Source organism: Felis catus, chromosome B2 (assembly GCF_018350175.1).
Source record: "Felis catus isolate Fca126 chromosome B2, F.catus_Fca126_mat1.0, whole genome shotgun sequence".
Classification (NCBI taxonomy): Eukaryota; Metazoa; Chordata; class Mammalia; order Carnivora; family Felidae; genus Felis; species Felis catus.
In genome coordinates this window covers 141,065,019-141,092,667 of record NC_058372.1, presented here as the reverse complement: position 1 = coordinate 141,092,667, position 27,649 = coordinate 141,065,019, and the positions used below count along the sequence as shown (strand labels likewise).

Genomic DNA, 27,649 nt, shown 5'->3' with positions numbered 1-27,649 from the left:
TACGGCAGCTTGATTTTCAATGTGGACCTATAGCTGCTGCTGGGCCTGAGCAACGTGGCTCAACCTGGCTGGCCACGCTCCTCCCAGAGCCATTCAGCTCACACAGTCTTTGCTCCCGCAATTACTCAGGCTAAAACTGTGGTCGTGGAAAAAGAAAAAAAAAGAAGGCCAGTAAACAGAAGACAAAACTTCAGGGAAAGTTTATCCAGTTAAGTTAACTTTCGGTGTGACGACATGAAAAGGAAATAAGTAATACGACTAAAGATGTGATCTGGTTGAAAGCAGGAGTCACTTCCGCCTTTGGGCACCTTGGACAGGTCACGAGGTCTCTCTTCCGCATATCAGAGATGCACCGAAATTCCTACACAACCGTCCTTGGTCTGGACTATTCCTGTCTATACTCAGTGTTCTCACGGACACACACTCTTCTCAACAGCTTTAAAGCTCAGGCGTCCAATCCGAAGGTCTCTGGGGTGCAGAGCGAAACCCCTAGGGGTGGGGGAAGCCTAGGTGCGATTGGGTGGCACACAGCTCCCCCCAGGGGGTGCGGCTCCACAGCGCTCTGTCGCGTGTAAGGAAGTGGCGGGTTCTGAACTTGCCTCGTGCATGATCTCCAGACACAGAACGCAGAACAGCTACCAGCTGAGCCTGCTCGAATCCCTGCTTTGATGTAAGGTAAGAGGCAGGGGAGGGGAAACCAGATCGAGCATGCAGTTTATATCTCTTCTCACTAGGACCAATTAATAAAGACAAAACCTAATTTCCCCCCGCTCTTACCCATTCTTATTCCTCCTCAATATTTTTCCTCTTTCTAAGATTCTTTTTTTGTTTGAGAAGCTTAATATTTGGCTGCCTTCTGAAGAAATGGGTATAGTGACAGATGAAAGACTTGCATTCATCGTATAATTCAGAATAAGGGAAAAATCGACTGCTGTGCATTTAAGATTCTAACAACCTTGCAATTTTGTACAGTCGTTTCCCCCACCCGTTCTTTTGAAGAAATCTGCTTTTATTCTGTTAATAACTAACCACAGTTGCAGCAGCATGGATCCGATTAGCAGTTCTTATGGTACAAAGGGGAGAGGAAAAAAAAGCTGTGAACAGGGTTGCCAATTTGTCCACCTGGGCCCCCAGGAGAAAGATTAGATGAGGCGCCTGCCTGCTCCCTTTTTTCCACTTGATCGCTGCTCTGTGCTGCCTGATAGAGACAGGCCTTTTTAACGCCAAGGCACTTTCTTTCCTTTAACAAAAGTTTCCTTTGCCTCCATCCTCTCTTGTCACAGATTTCTCATTCTGGGTCCCCACATGTCATGACAACTCTCAACTGCAAACATGAGTAGCTGTGAAAAGTGCCACACGCTGATGCTTACTCACTGGAGTCCCCCGGCATCCACACCAGAAATCCACAAAGGAGTGCTCACACGCCCCGCAGGGAGGACTCCCTTGATTTGCAGACCCAGGGCGGTGCACATGGTCAGTTTCCTAGGCCTAGAAATGCTGCTTTCGAATATATGATAACACAGGAAAAGATAGATACTTTGGCAATTAAATATTAGAATTTGAGGAAAACAGCACAGTATATATAAACCTGGGACCAACGGACCAAATTACTGGTATTACAGGCAACATGGTTTCTACATATTTTCTATTTAGAAATGTAATTGTTAGGGTGCCTGGGTGGCTCAGTTGGTTAAACATCTGACTCTTGGTCTTGGCTTAGGTCATGCATGATCTCATGGTTGGTGAGATCGAGCCCTGCATCGGGCTGTATGCTGACAGCATGAAGCCTGTTTGGGATTCTCTGTCTCCTGCTCTCTCTGCCCCTCCCTTGCTCATGCTCTCTCTCAAAAAAAAAAAAAAAAAAACCAAACAAACAAACAAACAAACAAACAAAAAAAAAACCATGAAAAAGAATCTTAGGAAAAAAAAAGGCATGGAATTGTCAACTTATGTACTAAAATACTATTCTCTAAAGGTTTTAAAAATTCATTATATCTGTAACTACACTAAATAATGAGTGCTTATTTTTGTGATAAAACTTAAGCCTTCTAAATTCTTGGTATAAAACTACTTTTATTTTATTTTATTTTATTTTATTTTATTTTATTTTATTTTATTTTATTTTATTTTATTTTATTTTAATTTTATTTTATTCTTTTTCTTTTGAGGGAGAGAGAGAGTGAGCAAGCAAGTCGGGGAGTGGGTGGAGGGGGAGAGAGAAAGAATCCCAAGCAGGTTCCACGCTCAGCATGGAGCCCAATGCAGGGCTTGATCCCATGACACTGAGATCATGACCCGAGCCAAAACCAAGAGTCAGACGCTCAACCGACTGCAGACACCCAGGTGCCCCTAAAACTACTTTTAAAATTGACAGAAAGCTAAAGCATTGCATCGTGCTGAAAAACTTAAAGAAATCCAAAGCTTCTGATGGAAATCTCTATGTTCCAAGAGGTGCAGCCAACCGTTAGCAGCACCGGGGGCGGCTGCGTGGGGAGAGGAACAGCAGTGCTCTCAGGGGCCACTTAGGACCAAAGCAGGGTCTGGAACAGGGCCTGGCCATGGGCAATGTGACACTCCACTCTCAGAGCTGACTGCAGAGGGGCCTGGGGGACTGAGCCCAGGTCACCGGGGCCTCTGGTATGGGAGTCGTTCTGAGAGCACAGGAGACAGACTAAGACAACACGGACAGGAAGGAAGGCACTCTGGACCATATGCCCGTGTGTTTTTTATCAATTCTTTAATTTCAGACTTTAAGTCAGTTTTCGGCAAGTATGCTCTTGAAATGTATGTTTTTCACAAACAGCCATTTTTATCTTCCACTTGTCACTTTCAAATATCTCAAGCGTAGGATTCATGTGTTGCTGAAGCCCAGATTCCAGTCTTGCTAGCCCTTGCTCACCACCCCATGTTTATCTAGCCAACACGGATGCCACTTAGTTGGGGGATGGGAATATCATCTGGATTATGACAATACTCCCCATAACCAATCTGTTCTTAACTGGCCATTTTCTTTGAAAATAGGGTTAGTTATTAGTAAGAGATAATTTATTTAAAATAATGAGACAATGAAAAAAGTTGGATATTGGACAATTCCAGAATTATGCTATGATAAAAAAAAATCTTTTTTAATGTTTATTTTTGAGAGAGACAGAGAGACAGAGACAGAGAGAGAGACAGAGAACATGAGCAAGGGAGGGGCAGAGACGGAAGGAGACACAGAATCCAAAGCAGGCTCCAGGCTCCAAGCTGTCTGCACAGAGCCCAATGCAGGCTCAAACCCACAAACCATGAGATCCTGACCTGACCTGAAGTCAGATGCTCAAACCACGGAGCCACCCAGGTGCCCCTGCTACAATTTTTATATGGCACAATTTTTGTGTATTATGGATTAAAATCAGGCAGGGCCTACACTGCAGAAGTCTGGTTTAGACTGACAAATCTTACGACTACTATTTCAGGTTTTATTTTTAAGGGAAAAGGAAGTAAAATCATCTGTCATAGTGGAATCTCTTCCAGGAGAAAGGGAAATAGAATGATCCCATGAACTGTGAAATACAAAGGTAGAAAGATGGCTCCCAGCCCACAGGAGGACAGGTCATAGAAGTAATCAACTTTACAACTTTCTTTTCTTGAGTTCCTACTTATTCTAAGCGAACTGTAAACTCTTTAATTTGGTCAGCATTTACTGAGTATGCTCTGACTTGCCAGGCATTATGCTTGGCACCAGGGATTTAAAAAAAAAAAAAAAAAGCAGTGCTCACTGCCCTCGACAGGCCCCTGGGCCAGCTGGAGAACCACCGAGAGACAGGTGGACTCTCCTTGGCACGGAGGGAGCCGTAGGCCTTTGCAAAGGGAAGGACGCTGGACTTGGATCATCGAGAATAAGTAGTTTTCCAGGCTAGCGCGGGGCGGGATGGATACTCCGGGCAAAAGGAATTCAGCTCTAGGAGCAAGCTGCTGACATAAAGTCACAATCAGTAGGTATGAACACATGGAATACTGAACTAGTTCCCGCCGTCAACTTCCAATATTAGGCACTGATGCAACATAAAAAAAAAAAGAGTATATACACCGAGGTTCAGCTCTCAAAAAAATACAGGTTTTCGTCCTTTTTCAAGTAGAATTTAAATGACATGATTCTTAGATTTTGTGTGAAACAGACTTCAAGGAACAATTGTGAAACTAGGGGTTCTGTTAATATTGGGAGTTAGACCTAAGAATATAGCAATTATTTTATCACAAGAATTTTCTTCCCGTGACGTTATAATTTCAATTGAATCACAACCTATTTATAGCAAGGTCAAAAGACGGCAACATGCTGCCCTAAAAACATGAGGTATTTATCCATAAAACTCCTCTAATACATACATGATGGTAAGTGGGAACCCTGGCTCCCTTTAAAACATGCCCTCAGGACACTTCTAGAGAAGTGCTAAGCTGTACTGGGAGGGAGGGGAAGTGGTCTCTCCACATTCTAGAAACACTTTCTTGGGTGGCTTCCAGAACCCCAGCTCTCCCTGGTTTTCCACTTTTACCACTGGCTATTGTTGCCTTCCCCGTTCACAGTCTCTACACGTCTCAGTGCCCTAGGGTTCAGTCCTCAGGATGCTTCTCTCAGTATTTCTCAACCTTGGCTATACAAAATAATCACCCGGAGAGCTTTTTAAAAAGTGCTGGTGGAGGACTGCAGCCGGACCCACTAATTTGGCACCTCTGGGGGCTGGGCCTCGCACCCATCCTCTCCCAGGATGCTCTGTGCAGCCAGGGTTGGGAACGACTGACTTTTGCTCGTTTCCCAGGTCAACAGTTCCCAGACCAGCAGTTTCAGCATCAACTGGGAACATGCTGGAAATGCACATTCTCCAGGTCTACCCCAAACCTACTGAGTCAGAAACTGGGTATGAAGCCCAGTCACCTGCCCTCCCAAGCCCTCCAGGTGATTATGATGCAGGCTAGGTGCCTTAGGTAATCTCGTCGAGAATGCTGATGACTCACAAACGTACTTCTCTAGCCTAGATCTCTGCTCGGAATCCAGATTCTTCTTAGAACCAGCTGCCAATTCAAAATCTCCCTTTGGATGCCTAATAAGCATCTCAAATGTAACAAGTTCAAAACCAAACTCTTGATTCCCTCTTCAAAAACTTGCTCTTTTGTCTTCCAGTGTACAGAACCACCATTTACCAAACTTAGGGGTCAAAACTCTTCCGCCCCCATTTCTGCTACTCACACATCCCGCCGTGACCAACCTCCCCTAGGCTACTGAAGTAGCCTCCTAATCAGTCTCCCCACTTCCAACCTTGACCCCTGTAGCCCACTTAGCAACCAGGATGATCCTTTAAAAGCATATATCGGATCACCCCATTCTCTGCCTTCTCTTCCTGCCAAGTGGCTTCCGATTATACTTAAAATAAGTTCTTAAATCCCGATCGTAACTTACAAAGCCCCATGTAAGCTGGCCCTTGGTTACCCTCTGATCTAACTGCCTACCCACGCTGTCCCCATCTCCCCCTCCTTACTGTGCTCCAGCCCCAATGACTTCCTTGCCCAGCACACCAAACGCAGTACTGATCCAGGGCCCGTGTGCTTGCTGGCTCTCTGCGGGGGTCCCTGTCTCCCAGATATTCACTGAGTGAACGCTTTTGCCTTTGTTCACTGAGTCCCTTGTTCGAATATTAATTTCTAAGAGACACCTATCCCAATCACTGCTGTCTGAAAGAAGCAACCTGATTTTTTCCCCCTAACCATACCTGGTAATAAACTACATTTCCCATCTTTCCTGCTAGGATTTAAGTTTCATGAGGACAGGGTCCTTTGTCATTTATGTTCAGTGCATTGTCCCCAGTTCCCAGAAACACACCTGCAGCATAAGATGTATTCGGAACTTGGCCGAATCAATGAATGAAAAGAAGAGAATGATAAACAAGGGCGGAAGGAAAAGGAGCAGTTGGGCCCGTTGGCCTCTCTCAGGACATCACCTGATTTATCCAACAGCAAAAGTACAACATGCTACTTTTCAAAAAAACCATCCAGTGAATTAATACATTTGGCATCCTCAGCAAGGTCACATTCTTGGCATTCAGCTATATGCATTTAGTGTAGTTTGCAAGTACAAACTCCTATGTCACTTTCTGTTTGGAAGGGAAAACATCAACATTAACAATCCCTGGTTATATCATTTATAAACATGCAGATGTGAATTATTAAAGATTAATGCATTTTAGGATTGGTGTCGGCATTCCGTTTGTCTCATGCCGAAACCAATTCTGTTCTTCATTAGTCAATGACAACCCGTATCACCCTGTTATGGAAGAGAAATCAAAGGTGCAAGTGTGTGAGTTGAGAGTAAGTGATGAAACTGATTAGTAAGAGACTTAACGGCTATAATCAATCAACACATCATAATAATCCTGGCTCCAGGGCTATCAGAAGACAGGGAAATAGCAGTAACACCCGCTTGTTCACTTCACAACTGGTATTTATTCCCTTTAGAAAATACAGAAACACAGACCACAAGTTTGTGAAGTCAGCTTTAGGGACATCTTGACTCTAAGGACCACTCATTTTATCACCACTTTCCTAAATGAGAAGTCAGATGATTTGGGAGACTTTTACTTCTGGGCTAAAATTAGTTCCCAAAAGCTTTGGTACCCCTCCATTCCAATTCCTCGCCTCCCACGGAGGACAGAAAACACAGCAGGTCAATGCCAACAGCATTTCAACTGCAGCAGCACTCTGCTGACTCAAGAAGCAGCATTACTCAGTTAAGCACGAGTTGAGAGGGGCTGACAGTCTACTCAGCTGGAGAAATGAAATCAAACAGTAAACAAGGCGAATGAAGTGCTCCTACAGTGAACAGTGTAAAAAAATAATGGAAAAGTGGGCGTGGACGGCTGGATCAGCCAGGGAAACACATTAGCCGCTGCTAACCTGACAGAGCGAGAACGACACCAAAACGCTACCCTGGTGACATGGCCTTCCCTATATGTTCAGACACAGAAGACCGAAGAAAGGGAATGGAAAATGAGAGGAGAGTTTAAACTGAACTGCGTAACTTAATTGTAACTGAGAGGGGGAGCCAAAACCGACTGGGAATGCGTATTTTGATGTGTGTTAATGTGCTCTTCTTTCTGAATGTGAAGGAAGAAGTGGAAAAGGTTTAGTTGGAAATCCAGTGGAATGGAAGAACTGAAAACATTTCTGCTTTTGACAAAAAGAAGAAATACTCCCCAATTATCAACATACCTGACTTGGGTCCGGAGGGGTCTCCTAAGCAAAGGGTAGCTCAGAGCCCTGGGGCACCTGCTTTAAACGCAAGGGTCTGGCCACAGGTCAGCAGTGGGGGACCTGCCCTCGAGAAACAGCAGGAACATATCCATGACCAAAGTGCTGAGTCTCCATAACCAGGCTCCTGGTCGGAATTTTAAATTAGTACCCTAAAGGGGGAGGCTCTCGTATCTAAGAACTACGGCACACGGAGATGCAATCACATCTCTCACAAAGACAAAATATATAGTTGCTTTCTTAAGTGTTGCTAAGCATCATTTGGAATGGATCTGAAATTACTGTTTTGTGTAACATACAAATAGTTTACTTTGTAAGGGGGGAAAAAAATACTGGCTGAAGTTCTCCACGGTTTGTAGAACTGCTGAATTGATGTTTTCCAGGCTGCCACAGATTAAAAACACGGATATATCAATGGCATTTTGTGTTTAAGAATTTTTTTTTTCTTCCTGCTCAGCTTGCCAATAAGCAGCATGCATTTTCCTTGCAACAAGCTGTTGCAGGATTTCTACTTCGAGAGAAGCCAAAAAGGAACACTTGATAGATGTTTTAAAATAAGATTACCAGGTAGGGTGACTGTGCAGACTTTCAAGTAAAAAATGTGTCATTACGTGCAGTGCCATTTCAGAGACGCTACTGATGTGATCATGACAGGAAACCGGTTTAGAACCACTTACACAGAGTGAAATAAACTCATAATTTTACCCTGAGTTTTAAGCAAAGATAAACTGAAGAGTGGAAAATTTATTTATTTAGGATGCGTTAGGCTTCAGCCCTTAGAGTTCTAAAAATCCGACAGGAATGGATTAAAAAAGCGAGAGATACTGGCTTGCACCCTCCGGTGTTCATTTTATAGGTACTAATCTTGACAAATTAGACCAGGAACTATCATTTCCTCTCACTAAAATCCTTCCTGTTCACTCCAGCCTATGACTAACTCCTAAATGCAATTCATTTTTCTCTTTCCCATTATAGCATCCTTCCAGAATCTGCTTGTCTGAATGTCAGATTAAGCAAGAAAATGAGTTTTTTGACCAGAATATCTTCTTGTTTGTCTGTGCGGCTCTATCAGCTCCCACGGAAATCTCAGCTTTCACTTGATAAGTGGAGGGGAGAACCAGGTGAGCACTTCCACAGGAGAGCTCTGAATATACCACGGTGCTGCCCAAAGAGTTTACATTTTCCATAGTTAATCAGATACGTGCTACCCTTTTGGGAGTTCATTCTTTTAGCATCTCTCAGATTTTCCCGAGGGGTGCAAATTCATGATGACCAGCTGGTAGGCGGGATGCATCACTCAGCATCCAGGAACTGACATGATAACGCTTCAGAGAATCAGGCTTAACTATAAGGTAACTGGTGCTTTATGAGAGTGGAGGGGCGATCTCTGGCAAATCCATTCTACAGGCTCTTAAAACCTGTGGTCCTTTTCACAGGACGCAACGAAAGTCATCTGCCAGGTCTGAGTCTGCACAGGTAAAGGGGCACAGATGGCCGGGCGCTCTGCGTCCAGGGGGGCTCCCGGGAAGCCACTCAGTCCTGGAGGCTGCCTGCAGACGTGCGCCCTGGGGAATGCTCCAGCCCACTGCAGAGGTAGGGAAAGGAGGGCTTCCAGAGGAGGGAGGCACGGATAGCAAAAGATGGGAGTGATGAGGACAGCTCTTGAAAGATTAATGAAAGACTCCTCTCCACCTCGCCCTCCTCCCTCACGGTCTCTCAGCTCTTAAACCCCCCTGACCCAGGGCCGTCCAGTCTCCTTCGGCCAGCAGGGGAGCTGGGGAGGGGCGATGTGGGAGGTGAGACTTCAAACAGCAAGGCACATAAAACTGAAAAATGGAGAGTTCTACTTTCATATCTGATGCAACTCTATTTTCTCTCTGCCTGTGATGGCCAGGAAGATAGGATCTTTGATTAGTCTTAAAATAGATACCTACGACTAAGCCAGAAGGAATGGCCACGAAAACAAACATGTATTCATCAGCACACTAACATGAAAACCTAGTTGTGTATCTTTGGTCCCAGGCTGTTCTAATCTGTAGCCCTTCTCCTGTCAGATGAAAGGGACTTAAAATTGGACTCTTGGCACAGATGCCGGTTCTTAAAAAAAAAAAAAAAAAAAAAGAGAGAGACGAGGGAAATCTACTCGGAGATTTACAGTTACCATCCTTAGGTCTTTGTTAATGCAACCGATGAACTGCTCCTCGCAGTCTGAACAGTTAAAGTTTTTGTAAACAAAAATGTTTCTCAGGCTGTGAAGTGTTAATTTCTGCCTGCCTATCACCATTCCCCGCTGTACGCTCACCCTTCTTAATATTTAAACACTGTGGCTGCTTACAGCACACGGAGGAAAAAGCTGACAAAAGCCTTTAGCCAATAAAATAAAAATAAAAAAAGTTGGGCTTATTTACATTTTTGCTTTGTTAGTAAACTGGAATGGTTGGCTCTGGAGGCAAGACGAGTGAAATTAACATCCACGAAACCTTCTGGCAACGGCGATGCTTTCTGATGCTGTGCTGTGTCAGCCTCACTGCGTGCTAGGACGAACGAGGCCCAGTGTAAGACCCGCACGATACATTCAAGATCCAAGAGTTTATTTCCCTAAAACCGAGGCAAACAACTCTCGGATGTAAGCCAGTAAGCAGCCAAAGTACAGTGGGATGGGATCATTTATTAGAAGGGAAACGATGCCTAATATCAGACCTCGCAGAATCAACTGCACCCGATGTTAGATCTGCCCGATTTAAATGTGTATATACATGCACACTGCCAAGGAGAAAGATGAAGATATTTCATTTCCATCTCTAAGTATAAATACATCAACGTAAAGAGGAGAGAGAAATGAAAACAATCAGCAAAAACCAAGAAAATTTATCATGGCACGGGGGGATGTAGTAACGTATACATTTGGGTCCTCAAATGCTCATTTAGATTAAACAACCAGGCTGAAATTCTTTAACTTCTAACCATAGATTGCTGCAGTGCTGGAGTTATGTGCAAACAAAGGGAGAATCCATGTGGCTACTTACCACGAAAAATCTCCATCCTGCTTTTCAAAAGAACGCAGGAAGGAAAAGCCCCACTGAGTTAGGGATGTGCCAGGGCCGATGTGGTGCCAGAATGTATCACAGTAGTTGTTCCCATGACACTCACAATGTTCGTGAGGCAGCATGATAGGAGGGCAAATTTGCAGTGGGTGGAGAAACGGTTTAACAGGCAAGAAACAGATTCAGCCATTCGGGATGCTTTACTGGGCTTTTGTTTATCTACCTCTGTGATAGTCCTCATTAGCTGTCAATTTCATTCTCCAGGACAGAGATGGAGAAAAATGACTGCTCTTTTTTCAACAGACCCTGGGAAGCAGCACTAGGAAGAAGCCCCCACAACATTCTGGCTTTACAGCATCTAGGCTATCAGCCACACGACAGCTGTGCATTTGAACAATGACTTGCTGGAGAGACAATGATTGAAAGAGTCAATCTGACACAGGGAGAGGCAGTAGCAAGTCGAGTAGGAGGTGATGGGAGAGAAGTGAGGTCAGAAAAAACAAGTTAGTGCTGGGAATGAGAGGAAGGGGGAGAAAAGAAAGCACAAGACTACAGACAGAAAAAATAAAAATGGGGAAATTCCAAACAGATGTTCCCAAAGCAGCAGTCTGAGTATCCTGCCCTGGGTGGGAAACCATGTGATCACTACCTGGTGGTTTTACTTCACCAGTACAGACTCAGAGGCCAAGGGCGGGAGACTGTACATTATCTTAGGATCTAACGTGGCTTAACAAAATTTAAACATAAGGACTAAGGATGGGAAAGAGAAGGTGAGATTACTAAATGGGCCTGACTGTTCTCTAAGGGAAAAGTGTCTTTGCATTTGGTTAAGTTTAAAACAAAAGAACAAGCAATGTTATGACCATCCCTAAAATGTGGTTTTATTACCTATGACAAGTTTACACAAATACATTAAAAAAAAAAAAAAGGAAAAAAAAAAGGGCATATAGGCTAGGTGGAGGGAAAGAGAAGACCAAATTCTTTTTCAACAAAAATATGCATGATTTCTAACAAATCCCCTTAAAATAACAACACATAAGATTTACGATGAGCATCTCTCAAAAACGGATGTGGTAATGTCACTAGGCTCAGCTTTGGGAACAGAGTGGAGAAACAGGTAGCATCTGGACTCAAGCCATGGAGGACGGCCACCAGGAGGTACAGGGTCAGCATGTGGACAAATGTGTGAGTCCTCTGCATGAATTAAAAAAGGGTGCCCCTTCCCACAGAACAGCCTGAATTTCATTCCCATTTACCCCTCTGGCCCATGTCCTTGTCCAGTGAGGAACCTGCTCAACCGCATGTGGCAGCCATGGCTAATGCCACTGAGAGGGTGGTACTGATCAGTTAGTTGATGTGGTCTCAACACATACAAAAAGTATGGGGAATCACCCCGGATTTTAAACTGCATCCGTTGTTAAATTTTACGTTAGACTGCCTGCTCATCGTGCCACACAATCATCAACTTGCCTGTGATCCAAGTGAAGCAAGCGTGCAGATGCTTGTTCCCCCTCCTCTGGACTTTCTCAGACCTAATCCCCAAGAAGATCAACCACTAACCTACCATCTTTTTTTCCCCCAAGTTAGAAGAAACAGAGATTCAACTTTGTAAAAATACATTATGCTTTCATGGCTGGCTCTGAGCAGGTCCTACTGAGTAACCTCAGTAAGCACAGCAAATCGTCACTGGAAACTTGGCATTCATGTCTTCTGAAATGCACAAGAACACCACTGGATTCCCAATCAGAAGACTCGCCAAAACCATCTGTGCTGCTCTGGACAGCACAGGGCAAGCCTCCGGGTCTCGGTTAACGATAACCAGAACCACAGCGACAGGGAACACGCACTGAGTGTTTACCATGTGTCTCCTTTATGTGCATCAACATTTAATCTTTACAGGAACCCTAGGAGGTGTGGTTATTATCTTTACAAATGCAGAAACTGAGGCACAGAGAGGCTCAGAGGCCTGTCCGAGGTTATAAAACTAGTAGGTGGCGATAAAATGAGGTGAGATCAGCTAATTAGATGAAAGTCCATCCAGTTGCAGTGTTGTGGTTCCACCCGGGAGAAAAGTGAACAGGTGTCAAAACTGCCGACCAGCTTTTCCAGGAGGTCACTCCTCTTAGAATAACACGAACCTTAAAGAAACGTTCTCTCTGCCATGTTTTGCACAGTCCCATTACTCGGCGGTACCTTCACACTCAGCAAACATGGTTAAGGATCTACTTGAAGAGCGTTCCTCCCCGACAAAAGTGGAACTTCCGCTGTGTCATTTCTTCCCTGTGCCACATGGATGCAAGTAGCTGATCGGGACTAGTATGGTGAAATGAAAACGTAGGCCCTGGGCGGTTAGCATTTCGGACCCAAGCTTAAAAACACGCTGTGTGCTTTAAACGTTTCCAAGAAACCTGAAAGCATTCTACTACAGACTTACTTTCCCAAGAAGCTGGCAGACAGATTCCTATTCAGGTCCTTACCCGCAGCGACGACAAACAACAGGCCTCATTTGAGATGGGGCTAGGGGGTCATCAGAAGCGTAATCCGCTGACCAACTCTATGCTGCACAACACGGAGCTAAGCACCAGACTCTGAAGCCAGTTCACCCGCCGAGCTACCTCCTCCACAGTATGTGGTACCGTGTGTCCAAAGTGAGCCCTTTTGTTGGGCATGTGTTCTACACCGCATCAAAATCCAAACAGTGAAAAAGGAGTTTCAAAATCCCCACTGGAATGATAAACATATGTATGAAAATCACCAGATTGTGAATTACCCATGTCAGGAATTTTAAATAAAAAGCTACAATATCTTTATCCCTGTGAGGAGTTTTCATTGAAGTTACTATTACTAAGAAAAGTCCTTTTGATCCAGTTTTCGAAAGGAGTTCTTGCTCAACAAGTACAATACTTTACATATGACTTCCTAATGTTTAGGTAGTTGATGCTTCAAAAATCATCTCAATACCAAAAACTGCCTAAGGATTTCTGGAATATAAAGTATTCGGAGCTTTAAAAATGTTGAAGGTGGGTAAATCCAGGTTTAATTACAATCTCTGTAAGGACAAACATATTTCTGAAAGAAAGGTTAACATCAGAATGCCTAAATCAAAATGTGCTATATTGTAGCCGTATCTAAAATATGGATGAACCTCAGAAACAGAACATTTAGTCAAAAAAGCAAATTGTGGGAGACCATTTACAGCATGAATGGATAACCACATTTTCTGTTTTGACAAGAATCTTCCTAGTTTATGCCTACTGTCCCCTAATTATTAATAGCAACACTTCCATGCCCCCAAAAGTGTCTCAGCTTGGTTGATAAATTATATAGTCACTCTACATACGTTTCTATAAATCTCAAAACTCAATAAAACTAATATCTTCTATGAATTTTTATAATAAAATTCTTCCACAAAACAAAACAAAACACCCAAAAAGAACAATTAAAAAAAAAAAAAAAACTATTCACAGAGTATTTGAGGCAGGGAAGAGGGACGGGACTAAAGATGAGAAAGGAACACACAGGTAGACACAGCAAAACTGGTAATACTCCAATTCTTAAACAGGACGGTGGGTTCACGAGTATTCATTTGATAGCTATGTCTCATCATTGGCATGTTGTATGTGTTCACATGTATACGTATATATATGTTTATCTCTCTCTCTATATATAGATATATATGTTTATCTATATCTATATATACATATGTTTATCTATATAAATATAGATTTATTAGATATCTATCTATATAGATATAGATATCTATATAAATATAAACATATATATAAATTTATATATAAAACATCCCATAATAAGCATTTTTTAAATACAAAAGCAGTAAAATGTAAGAAGGGGTAAAACTATCACCCATGCTTTCAAGAGAACAGAATAAACTATCAGAAGATTTATCCACAATTTAATATTCGTTCTAATACATTAGTAAAAGGCACTTTCCGGCAGCCACCTAGATCATGTTAGCAAAAGCTACGTGGAAATAAATTACATTTAGTAATTTGCTGATAAAAGAAAGGGATGATGTTGACAGAAGAAAGCTGGAGGAGTATGATGCAACAGAAAGACAGACAAACACCCCCACGTACACAATAAAGGGGATAAAAGACAGAGACGAAGTGTGGCTGCTGAGTTCACTGGCGCGTGAACTCCTTACGTCAAAACCAGGAGGCGAGTCTCCATCAGTGACGAGGACGTGAATGTGTGCTGGCCCAGGAAAACACTGGCAGGGACACACACTACACGTTAGAAGCTGACTGCCATGGAATAAATTAAATAGAACCATAAAAACTGAGGCCGATACTTGTCCACAATCTTACCTCAGTGGCACTCATCGACAGAGAATCTTATGCATAGAATCATTACAAAACAGATACTGAGAATAAATAAATTTCTGGCGTTAAGGTCAATGTCCAAACCAAAAACATCAAACTAGCGGGCGATTTTAGTAACTGAGTGTTTACTGTTTATTCATTAGTTGAATATCTTTGGGAATCGGGGCTCTCAAAGTTATGCTTCTAACACATGGTTCCATTACCATGTGGTTTCATCACCACGTTTTTGAATAGTAAAACAAACCATGGAATGTATGTTGCCATTTATGGACACTAGGCCTGTCTTTACCACCGAGTGGAATAATAAAGATTAAGAAATGAATACCTGGAATACTTGCGGGAGAAATTGGGCCAGATCGTGACTGGTTGCTTCCCACGGGAGAGCCGACAGGAGAAGGCGACGGGCCCCCGGGGATGCTGGGGAGATGGGGGGATGCGTGTGGAGAGAAAGGCGACTGAGCAGGGTTGCTCTGATCCCCTTGGCTGCTCGTGGATCCAGACGCACTGACTGCTGAGCTCAGAGTGGCTTCCGTTCCCGTGGGGAGGTCATCAATGGAGCCAGACAGGTCCTGAGAAAGAAACACCAATAGGTTTATAAAGTAACACTCTTGGATCCATGCCTGATCAAAAAAGTATTTCAAAATTGCAACAATGCCCCTTTCGAAGACAAAGTTTTTCTAGATAATACCCAAAATTCAGAGCATGGCCACTCGTTCTTAGAAGACTTTCAGGAGGTCTCTCATGAGTTGAACCCTAAGATCTGGCCCAGCCCTAAAGAGTGAAGAAAGCTGTACACCTCTCTTCCATAAAACCGCCTGACAGCTTTCCTTTAAGCTGCCAGCACTTGTCCCCCAAACCTGTTCCAAGAGTTACAGGAAACAGCACTTCTGATGGCGACTTTACCATCTGAAAGAAATGATGATTTCCATAAACTGAAAACTATAGCTCCGGATCCTTCTATTTGGAGTCAACGTTGAAGGACTATGTGAATTTCAAACGATTACGTTCTAATGGAACAGCAGAATTTTAATCAAACCTTGTGGTAAGAAATGCCTACATCTTAAGTAACTGTAAGTGCCATTATGATAAAATAGTTATGTGTATACTTTTGTAGGATCCTGTGAAAATAAATCCCTTTGAGGTTATGTTGGCAGAAATGGGTCCTCATGTTATACCTTACTTTTTATAACAACTTTAAGCTAAACAAACAATTTTTAATGCCAACTCTGATTTGTTCCTAACACCCTGTAAGGCAGTTATTAACATCACCATTTGACAGACACAGAAACTGCAGCTCAGTTAGTTACTGTCGAAGGTTACAGCACTGAGGACAGAACCATCCACTCAAGAGGATGAAGAGAGTTGAGAGAGGAGTCTTCTGCAACCTGGTCAGAATGAAAGGAAGAGACTGGAGTTCGGCCTTCCTCACTGCTGTGGTGCCAGGGTCCAGAATGGGTCACCCACCAGCAGGCACTCCCAGGTCGCTGAGAGTCTGGAGATCCAGGTGGGGCCCAGAGCTACAGCTGGCTGAGTTCTAAAGGCTGGGCTGCAGTATAAAATTATTTGCCTTGATGATCTAGGACTAAATGCTGCAGAATGGGATCAGAAATGCCAGGTTCTGTTATTGTCTACAACGCATATTTAATTTTAATTTATACCCTCTACTCATTCAGCTTATCTCACTGCTTACTACTAGTGGGACTTCTAAAACCAAGGCTTTGAAAACTGGTGGAGGTAGACTGAATCTAGACCAAGAAATACCAAAGGGACCAGGTAAAGGCATAGCTGGTTATGGGTCTTCAGGGTACCCCCAAATGTCACAAAGCAAACTCAGGATGAGGATCCCAGTCTCCTGGAAAGTTTCTCTGTTAACCATTGTTAAATCATATAACGAGCTTCTCTTTCTTAACAGCGAAAGTGCCAACAATTAAAAAATAACATTCTCAAATAGCTACAAAAACCTCACAAAAATGAATGGTACAGAAAAACAAAAATTTCTTATGCTAAGGAGAGTAACATCTAAGAATCGCATCTAGGTTTAGAGTAACAAACATAATAACAAATATAACAGTATCAGGGTAGACTGAACATATCACCACTGGAGAAAGTATCATCGAATCTCCAAAATAAAATGAGGAAGACTGAACCGTATTTTCAAAATTCAGAGGATAAAATCTATAAACGTTTCTACTCAGGGCCCCCAAGCTGCATGATTTTGCACATATTCAGCTGGTAAAACACTGTATTTAACTGGATTACCGGGTTCAACAACAGTTCCATGCAGACTTTCGGAACTGAGCACAACTTTTGCGAAGCAGGGTCAGAGAGAGAGAAAGGTTATTAAGCAAGGGACACGCTGTATACAACGTAGAAAGTATTCACCCTTCAGAAATCAAGGCACTTCTCTGACTCTCTAGAAACAAGACCGAAATTAGAAGTGTACTCGTGCACTCATGTCGATCTGCTGAGAGAGCAAACAGGGCCAGTTCCAGCCGTCCCTCCCCCCACCCCCGGCTCTCTGCGGACTCCTCACGGCACAGGCTCAGAGCGAGGATGGGTGCGGGGGGTGGAAGAGGGGTTGGGGTTTAAGAACTTGCTCCCAACGCAGCCCCCTCCTGACCGGATGTAACCAATTCACAGAACTGCAAAGGGACACACGGGCAGGGCTCGTCAAAGCAGGTGTGGTCAGCTCTGGCCTGGGCGCTCCAGCTGGACGCTGCCCGTTTTTGCTCTGCCCGCGAACCAAATGTTGTTAAATGACTGAGAGGAAAAAAAAAATCAAGCGTAATACTATGTGATACGTGAAAAATACTTGAAATTTGAATTTCAGTATCTGTTAACGTTTTATCGAACGCTGTCACCGCCATCCCTCTAGGTACCGACCACGGCCACTTCGGGGCTAGGATGGAGACTCTGATGGAGACCCCGTGGCCTGCAAAGCCCAAAATATCTACTGTCGGGCCCTTCCAGAAAAAGTCTGCTAACCCCTGACTCAGAGCTGAAGTATTTCTAGTACGGGGTCTACTGCCTTTGCCTCTTCCTTGGGGGAAATGAGAGAGCGCCAGGCCTCAGTCGAACCACGTGGTGACACCCTGTATGTCAGGAATCCTAGGAGCTTCGCCAAGAACAGGGACCGACTCCACATCTACATCCACCCGGAAAATACTGAATGGGAGCCAGACAGAGCCGCGCTCTCTTTGTAGGAGTGGAGGAAGCTGGGAAGCCCCCGTGACGATGGCTGGCGGGCTCTGTGTGCACGCACTCTCTAACACCTAACAAGTATCCGTCATCAATAAACAAGGGGTCCGTCGGGCAAGAAACAGTCGGGCAGGGGGGAGAAGTGGGCTTTTCATGCTTCGTTGCAGGAAAAACAAATTTTTAATAGATAACTAGAGATAAAACTATTATCTTTTATTATACTACTTATGGGTTTAAACATAGAAAAGGCTTTGACATAGATTCAATTTTTTTTTAACCATCATCATCTGAAGTTAAATACTCTTATGCAAATCTTTCTTCATAAGAAACCCAAACAAACAAATTGTTACTTGGAAATCTGTAACATTCTCTGCGCGACCTGTAAATTCCTTCCCTGTCCTCCCTTAAAATTCCAAGTTACAGCCGAACAGGTGACACGGATGGATGTTAAGAAAGCTTCATTCAAGCTGCAAAAGCATGAAAAACATTTCTGTTATCCAACAAGCTGATCAAGGAAATACCAAGAGAAAAATATAAAAACGGTGGCTTTCTTAGTGTTCAACATATCATCAGAATTTCAGTGCTGACTAGACCTCAGTGCAACAGAAGAGTAATAAAAAGATATAATTTCTATATTACTATTATACATACACGTAACTTTTATATGTAAATTATAGAGAAATATTCCCGCCCTGCAGACACTCAGGGTATCCATATGTACAGCTATCTTAAAACACGTTAATAAAAGAAGTTCAACAGTGGTTTAAACATTCAGCCTAGTTAACAAAGAAGCTCTGTAACTAATACTCCTCTAGAGGACAATTTAGTCAGCAGGGCACCAACTCTATTCTTCTTTTATAAGTACTATCAGATCTATGGTGCCTGTAAAGAACAGAGAGACCTTACTGCATCTCATTCGGACCAAGGCACCTTCAAGCTACAGTGCTTCCATTTATCTTGCTGGAAGGCTGGCAGGTAAGGTAATTGCAGAGAGGACTCTTTTAAGGGGCTGGAGGCCCCCTGCCCCACAGCATTCCCTCTGCATCTTTGCTGTGTGGAGTGATGGGTGAGGCAATGACTGCATGGGCTCAGACACAGTAAATTCGGTATTCTGCCAGGACACGCGGAGTTGGCAAAATCTAGCCCTCGAGTTGGGTTTTCAGTATGTGACATCACTCAGAATACTGAATACTTTCCAGCGCCCCCAAAATAATGTAACCTCTGCCGCCAATGGTTAAATCATTTTTTGAAAATCAGTGCCTTAGAAAAGAAAAGCTTGTTTTACTTTAAAACTTAATTTAAATGGAAGTTCCCTGCAAAGGCTTTCCCTCCGTAACCATCGTCTCTCCGCCCATGTAAAATTTTCATTCTGATCCGAGCGACAGGTACAGGAGGTTTCAGTGCACGGAGCAGGAAGTGCCACCGGGGAGCAGTAACAATGCTAGCAGACTCTGACAAGAGAAACACTTATGACTTAACACAGAGCGCAGATATGTCCCTGATTCAATACGATGGGACAGGGTGGGGAAGGGCAGTGACAGAGGGGTGTGTATGGGAACACGCCACGAAGGAGGAGCATAGGAAGAATTTTTATAGATCTACACATACACGTAACAGACATACAAATTCTCTCATGTCTGCATATTATAGAAGATCCTCCCTACTTTTAATTTACTGGGGGGCTGCCTACTTTTAATTTACTTCTTTTAAGACCACCTCCTTGCAATTTCCAGAGAGAAAATGCAAAACAAGAAACAGACTTGGTTTCAAATACATAAACAGTGTGCTGGAGTTGAAAGCATTACTGATGACATTGCTACAGAAGACTGTCAGCTGACTCCAGGGCACTTCAGTATTCCTGAGGAATAGACATGATTTCTCTTTTCCTCCCACTGGGGTGTTCTCAGGTGGAAGTCACTGCTCCTGCTCTCGGACATATTTTCCGTGTAGAAGATACGGAGCCTGGAAATCATGCTGACAGTTGGAGTCGGCCATTCCCAATCCCATGCCAGAACCAAAGACTAATGGCCACATTCTTCTTTTAAAGAAGGTAGGTGAGAAAACCAGTCTTAATCCAAAACCGACACCTATCTTCACGACCGCATCCGCCATGCACTGGTCCCACTTCCTGCCGAGCTCGGAGTCCGACATGTTCCCCACCCCCAGCTCCCTAAAAATATTTTTCATTTATTATGACTTACTACATCCAGAGGCATCTTTGGTTTTGATGGTATTCAATGTATCTAGTAAGTTAGCTTCCTAAAGGATAAATTCAGGTAATGCTGGGGACATCTTACCGTCTCTTCCAAGACCTGGGAATAAGTTAGAAAATCTTACTCCCTTGTTTAATTAAATAAGTGGGTTTTTACAAAAGCAAATCGACTCCAACATACTCTAAGCTGTGGCCCTCAATACAATTAGTTGATAGTATTAGATCAGTCTCTGATAGAGAACTGCAGAACAGACACACATTTGGTCTTCTCTTGCTCAGAAGTGCCCCAAGAGAGCACGAGGATAAACACTGAATTAGAAACAGAGAAGATATTTCAATCAATGAGACTAGTTCAGGTCTCTTGTTTAAGGATTTTAATAGGATACAGTTAATGATTTCTCACTGTGACTTCCCATGGGTTTGACGCACAGGTTAAAATGCCAGTTCAATGGTCTTTTTAAAAAGTCTCTCCATTATCTTCAAAAGCAGGAATAGTGTCTCTTCTCCTTTTTAGAATTTTAAGTATAAAATTCAGACACGCATTTTTTTTTTCTCTAACTGGACCCTAACTTTCTTAAGAGCAGTGACTCCTTGTGCCAAGTGTGGTGCTAAAGAGAGGAAGGGTTTGACTGGTCACTGGTGACTGTCGCTGAATTTATATGCTCTATGGTAAAATACAGCTGCAAAGACCATATAGAGTAAGCCAGCACATGCAAATCTTTCTAAATATTTACCATAAATGCTCTAGTGAAAACTACTGACTTCGCTATTAAGATTTAGCAATGAATTCTCAGCCCTCTGTTTCCAATTAACATCCCTGAGGCTAACCACCCCCAGCCTCATCAGATGCTTAGCTCTTTAGAAACTGATACTTCGCACACTGTAAAATCGCTTCGTACCTTCCAACCTTATTTTAGAAGTATCATTTTGGACATGTGATACAAACACACCTTGAAACTGATATTAGAATTGAGTCAATAATTTGACTGCCATATATACACAAAGGAAAAACCTCACAGTGACTCTGTTTAATCTCTATGATATTGGTAGGTTTCTTCTCCATGCAGCCCACCCAAGTCCCTGTTGTTTTCGTTTGTCTAGACAGCAAATGAGTTAAAAGCTTAGGCTTCCTGTCTAAACGAATAAAAAAATGCAAAGGCACAGTAAGACAGAATCCGTGAAAAAAAAAATCCTCCAAAGCACTAATTTTTAGGCTCTAAAAGCATCTTCTTTCCAAGTTATATATATCACTTTCTATTTAAACATGTCCAAATAATAAATATTTATCTCTTCATTATATGTGACAACATATATAACATGTAGCCTTAAGATGTATGAGGCCAACTGGAAAAAAAAGTTTGATGTTAATTTAAACATAGTCACAAGCGCCACAAATGACAAACCCTTAGCCAAAGCCAAGGATAAATGCAAAGAAAATTCATGAGTCAAAATTCATTGTAATGAGAACCACTTTCTTTTTCTTTTTCTCCAGCCAAGATTCCGTTATGGGTAACTCTCATTTCAAAGGGACATTTGTAGGATAATCAACTAAACCGATACTTTACAGAAGCAGGATTCAGAGTCACGCACACTATCATAAGCAAAAATTGTTAAAATGGTTGTATTTCCGTTGATTTTGAAAAATCAGCACCTAAAATAGAAACTGGCCTCAAAGGTCCTTGGGTTAGAACTCCTGATATGAAATGTGCTGTGTTCTAAATTTAGAAGTGGTAAACAATATAAGTATGAAATATGCATCATGTAAGGGAATTTTTTTCCATTGCACGAGCCTCAGGGGGATCCTAAATTATTCTCAGTTTTTGAACTCTGCCCAGGGAGATTCTCTGTTCTTCCACTATTAACAACAGTCTCAAGATGTCATGTAGGGTAGGAAGAACAACAAACAGACCCTTTACAACAGTATGGGCAGTCCTGAACTTAAAAATTATTTGGTAAGAAAATTTACTTACAGTTTTTTTTTTTTTTTTTTTTTTTTTACACATCGTATGGAATTTGGGATTAACTTTCACTTGGAAATAACATTACCCTGCTTGGTTACACTCCTAGGACTGTGCTCACAAGTGATAATGATAATGAACATAATAATGATGATTTTTTAGCAACAACTCTTACTACCATTGATTCAGCACCTTCTATGTACCAGAGACATTGTGTATATTTTCTTATATGACGAAACTATAGCATCTTACTAGCTCCAATCTATTCTTCCTACCCAAATGTTTCTTAACTGATTTCATTGTCCAACATAGCCAAGAGCCTCCAGACCCTTCCTAACCTCGAGTCGAAGCCCAAACCAGTGCTGAAAACATTAAAAAAGACTCATGTGTGAACAGTTGCTGGTCCATTATTATTCTAAGAGCAACGGCATCTTAAAGAATGCACTTATTGGGGGCGCCTGGGTGGCTCGGTCGGTTGAGCGTCCGACTTCGGCTCAGGTCATGATCTCGCGGTCCGTGACTTCGAGCCCCGCATCAGGCTCTGTGCTGACCGCTCAGAGCCTGGAGCCTGTTTCAGATTCTGTGTCTCCCTCTCTCTCTGACCCTCCCCCGTTCATGCTCTGTCTCTCTCTGTCTCAAAAATAAATAAAAACGTTAAAAAAATTAAAAAGAATGCACTTATTAATAGAAATGACAGACCACCTGTGAGGTTACAACTACATAATAAAGTGAGAACAATGAATAATTTGGGGAGAGGTCTCTGTACTGCGTGTCAACCCTCAGGCAGGCATGCCCTCTCTAAGGTTTGCAGGTGAAGCTGTGGGCGGGGGAGAGAGGTGATGGAAAAGGAGGTGGAAAAACATGTGAATGATTTTATATTTAAGTTGGCCTGCACTGTTGATCCTGCACACTCAAATGCCCACTTTCGCAGAGTGTCAATGAAGAGAGACAAACAGCTAGCCAGATAAATTCTTAAGGAAGAAATTCTGTGACGGAGGGGCGGATTCGTAAGCGGTGTGGAAGACACAACAGTGCGTCCTCAGCCGGTGCACGCAGGCCCGGGGGCGGCGGTCTGCGGTAGGTCCACACCAGGAGCCAAGGCGTGCCCCCTGGACGAGTGGTGTGCAGGAGCCTGGAGGCAGACAGAACAATGTGGAAAGGCAAGAGCTGTGGGCCGGATGCCTCTTCCAGGAGCGGTGAGGGGAAGCTCACTGGGAAGCCAGGAAAGAGACTGGGCGAGAGGGGTGGGCGCGGCCGTGAACCGCCTCTCTCTGCCCACAGCAGGCCGCGTGGGCTTCCACTCTTAGGAGCCAGGGAGCCGACGGACGGCTCCGAGATGCTCCTAATGTCACCAGAGAAGGAAAAGGAATGCAGAGGAATGCCGAGAAAGAAATGTTAAACACTTTAAAGGAAAACAATCATGTTTTCAAGTGTTTAGGAACGAAGAATGCCTTAAGAACACGGTTACAATTATAGGTACCGCTTCAGAATAAATCGTAAAACATTTTATAAAGAGCTATGTATTTTAGCGTTACATAAAATTGAACGCACAAAGGAACAACAGCACGGACCTCAATAACTACAGTCCAGGTTAAACGGTGACATGTTTTCCGGACTGCAGCCACCCTTCTCATTTCAGTTATATGTAAGAATCACTGAATGGGTAAGTGAGCTGAAATATATACACCTCACCCTTAAAATAGCACAGCAGTGAATAAAAACTAATTATGAGGAACACTTGGCTTTAACGGATTATGTTCTTTATATACCCCACCCCCAAACCGTTGGTGACGACTCCTGAGACGCGCGGTTACAAAGGGGGAAGGATCAGCTTGTTACACGCAGGAAGAGGGATATGGGTTTATGGGCTTGTGCTTTACAAATATCAACGTCAGGTATGAAACTCTAAGGTATGAATGACCCATGTGCTTTGAAAGCAAATTGACAAACTAACAAGATCTGTAAATATGTAAGATTTAGAGTTTTTCTACTGATACCAGTTTTTATTGCTGAAAGCGTGTCATAAATCTTTATAACAGAAAAGCAATCAACACCACCTTTTTGCGTCTCTCATGGTGAAAAACTACTGTTTATCTTAGAAGTGTAATGCTTAGCACGTAGAAATTCTGAAAATAAAACTTAAAAACAAAAAGGCATGAACCCTCAGGAGACATTTATTTCTTCAGCATACAGCAATGAAATACTTTAAAACAGTAAGACCTATAGGAACCGCAAATAAATTAGCAACTTAAAAAAAAAAAAACCAGAAACACACAAATTGTACTGAGTCTACATGGAATAGAGGAAGTTTTACTTCTACAACAGTACTAAAACTTAGTTATTTTGACATTTCCCTATTCACATGAACCATATGAACATACATGCTTGTTCTAATCCTTCACTGGATTTTTAAAAAATTTTTATTTTGAAATGACTTTAGATTTATACAAAGCGGCAAAGAGTACTTAGTGAGCGTTCTTACGCACCCTTCACCCAGGCTCCCTCAAGTTAACGTTTTATGTAACCGTGGCACATTTATCCTTCAATTTGTGTTTGGTGTTTTCCCGGGACTACGCTGAGGTTATAGATTTGGGGAAAGAATAGCCCAGACGTGGAGGGTCCTTTACAAGGCATCGTATCGGGGTGTGATAGAAACACGACTTAGGAGAGCTGATGGTACTGTCATCACGTGGTTAAGGTGGTGTCTCCCAGGTTTCTCCACAGTCAAGTGACTTTTTCCCTTTCTGTATCCCATTCATGAGAAGGGGGTCACTAAGTCCAGCCCACACCCAAAGGAGGGAAATTATGCTCCACTTCCTGGATCAGCATCAAAGAATTTGTGGGTGTAGGTTAAAAGCAAACAGAGTAAGAAAATATTTGGGGGGGATATATTTGAAGCAATGCAAGTATACGGTTTCTCCTTTAGTTTTGCCCACAATTTTAGTTGGCATTTATCAGTGGGCCTTGCCTGCAGCACAACTCTGGTGCCCTAATGTTGCTTTTCTATTTCCTTTGTTCCTTCTACATTTATTATTTGGAATTCTTATGTAAGGAAAGGCTGCCCTGTCTCCATTAATTTTTACATGGTCAAGAAGTTAATTCTCTTATGTGTCTTTTGGTGTAGCCAAAGTTCCTTTATAAGATGATCGGTTGATACTCTTAACAACAATAAATGAAGTAATACTTCCAACGGAGGTTTCATAATTTAAAAACACTGGAGAGAGAAAATATGCACTTTATGCTTTTCCAGACATGGCTAGTGGGAGTACAAATTAGTATGATCACTTTGGGCAAAAATCTGTAATCACACTGTAAAGCTGAAGGTGCGTTTTATCTTACGACCCAGGAAGTCCATGCCTAAGTGTGCTCTCTGGCACAGGTACATAAGGAGACACATCCAGGCGCCGAAAAACTGTTTCGGGACCCTAACAACAAAAGTTGGAGACAGTCTAATTTTCCAGCAATATAAAATAGAGATGTATTCAGAAAATGGGACACTCTACAGCGGTGAAACTGAATGAGCTACAGTTAAAAATATTCGTATGACTCTCACAAAACAATGTCGATAGAGAACAACCCCCCAAACCCAAAGCAGTGACACATCATCAATATAGGAGAGGAGGCAACAGAGAAGTGACCCATCAGCACAGTAGTGGAAATGCACAAAGTCCGGGACAGCAGCGCAACGCGCAGACCGGAGGAGCCCATGAGAACTGGCCATTGGCACTGCTGGGTCAGCAGGGAAATGGGGAGAGAAAAGAGACAGGGAAGAATCATGTCATGGTCCTCCCTCCCCTCACGACAGCCGACACAGGACACCACGGATGGCACCTAAAGCCTGAGCAGCCTGGTCTAGCCTGAAACGAACCTCCGCACGGCTCGCGCGGGGAGGCCCTACTTCCCTCCAAGAGCCATCCGCTCACATCTCGGTGAGCCGCTCTGTGCCACCGACACCAGAACGTGCGAGCTGCACAGCGGCTTCCCCGGTGATGCCAAGCCGCGTCTGTCTACCGCACGGCTTCTGAGGCTGGGTTTTAATCAGAGGTCAGCATGTTCCACGGTGGAAGCTCTAGGAGTAAGACCACATAGATTCACACCCTGGCTTTGCCGCTTATTACGTGACCGGGCGACATATTTAACCTTTCTGCGCTTTGCTTCGTTCATCTGGAAACTGGGGGAAATGTCAGTACCTGCCAAAGACAGTTGCTGCGAGAATTAAATGAGAAATAGTAAGTTGAAAGGATGGGTGCGGTACAATCTGAGTTAGGTGTGAGCTGTAATGATCGTGAACCAGAGGGAGAGGCCGTGGGATAGAGAGCCCGAGCTGTGTGTAAGGGGTAAGTGTGAGGGAGCACGGAGGTGGCGGGGAAGGGCTGAAAGGGTGAAGAAGAGGAGGGAGGGCAGTCGTCCCCCACTTTCCCGATCGCAGTGGGTAGTGACAAGGGCCCTGCAGGTCCTACAACCACATCCACTAAGAGGTGGGAACTGGGTTTGAAAACAAACCCAAACAGGAGCAGCCAAAAGAGAAGGGAAATTCTGCACGGAGGAGGTAGTCCTTTCATTCTGCAGGTGGCCCTGCTGGGTCACTCATTCATAAGCGCTTTAATGAGTAGGACAGGGCACTCTCTTTACCACACTTCCGTCAATAACAAAATGTTAGCATGGAGAGACCGCCGTGCCGCAGTAGAAAAGCGCCGGATGTAAGAGGCTTCTGAAGCTGGGTGGCGTGAAGGATGGGTTGTGGGCAAGGCAACCTAATCCTCTGTTTACCTGTAAAGTGGGGATCATCATGTTTATTTTGCCCATGGATCAATGTAACGAACAGAGCAAACGAGAAGGAACTGTGAAGGGCATCACGTTCAAAAGACAAGATGATTTCTTGGTACTAAGTTATGTATTAGACACAGCACTCAAATTGCTCACATTCTGAAGGAGAAGTTAAAAATAGAATTAACGTGGGGCTCGGTGGCTCGGTTGGTTAAGAATCAGACTTCGGCTCAGGTCATGATCTCACGGTTCGTGAGTTCGGGCCCTGGGTTGGGCTCTGTGCTGACAGCTCGGAGCCTGGAGCCTGCTTCAGATTCTGTGTCTCCCTCTCTCTCTCCGCCCCTACCCCACTCATGCAGTCTCTCTCTCAAAAATAAACACTAAACAAATTTTTTTAAAAATAGAATTAACGATGCAATAAATACTAAGGCCATAGTAGCTTAAATTCCAATTTCTTTCTTTGAATGACTATCTCCTCTTCTAACAATAATCAAAAATATCTACAAACAAGTTACTCCATTTCTTCAGTATTTAAAGACAGATTAAAATTATCTCATTAAAAATAGAAAGAAATAGTTTAATGGCTTCAATATAAAAGAAAGCTGAAATTTTTATATTTTCACAGAAATTATTTTTAAGACTTCTGAGTTCTTGAGGAAAAAAGTAGAGAATCCAGAAAATTTTTTACATGATTAGCCTGACTACATTACAGATGGAAATGTTTTGTGAAGACTATTTTTATATTTTAAAATGAAATATGACACATTCAGTACATCCCCCAAAAGTCAAACTTAAAAACATGAGGTTTTCTTATTTTATGTTATCTAAGATTCACTTAGATAAGAG

At 43.1% G+C, this 27,649-nt stretch overlaps 2 protein-coding genes across 11 annotated transcripts in view; both read right to left on the bottom strand.

Moving 5' to 3' along the window:
* Positions 1 to 27,649, bottom strand: part of ARID1B (AT-rich interaction domain 1B) — a 443,873-nt gene that overhangs the window by 113,310 nt on the left and 302,914 nt on the right. For all 10 annotated transcript variants that reach the window (XM_045058284.1, XM_045058282.1, XM_045058281.1 and 7 more), the window contains one exon: positions 14,994 to 15,237. In XM_045058284.1, the coding sequence (XP_044914219.1) occupies positions 14,994 to 15,237 (244 nt within the window). The remainder of the gene's footprint in view (positions 1 to 14,993; positions 15,238 to 27,649) is intronic.
* Positions 19,550 to 27,060, bottom strand: LOC109499997 (MICOS complex subunit MIC10-like). Its single transcript, XM_045058287.1, has one exon. It carries the CDS (start codon positions 20,051 to 20,053, stop codon positions 19,781 to 19,783), a length of 273 nt encoding a protein of 90 aa, XP_044914222.1. The 5' UTR covers positions 20,054 to 27,060; the 3' UTR covers positions 19,550 to 19,780.

What these genes read in the sequence shown, in the direction of transcription:
- LOC109499997 (XM_045058287.1), bottom strand. Translation starts at nt 20,053, where the DNA reads ATGAAAAATATTTTTAGGGAGCTGGGGGTGGGGAACATGTCGGACTCC.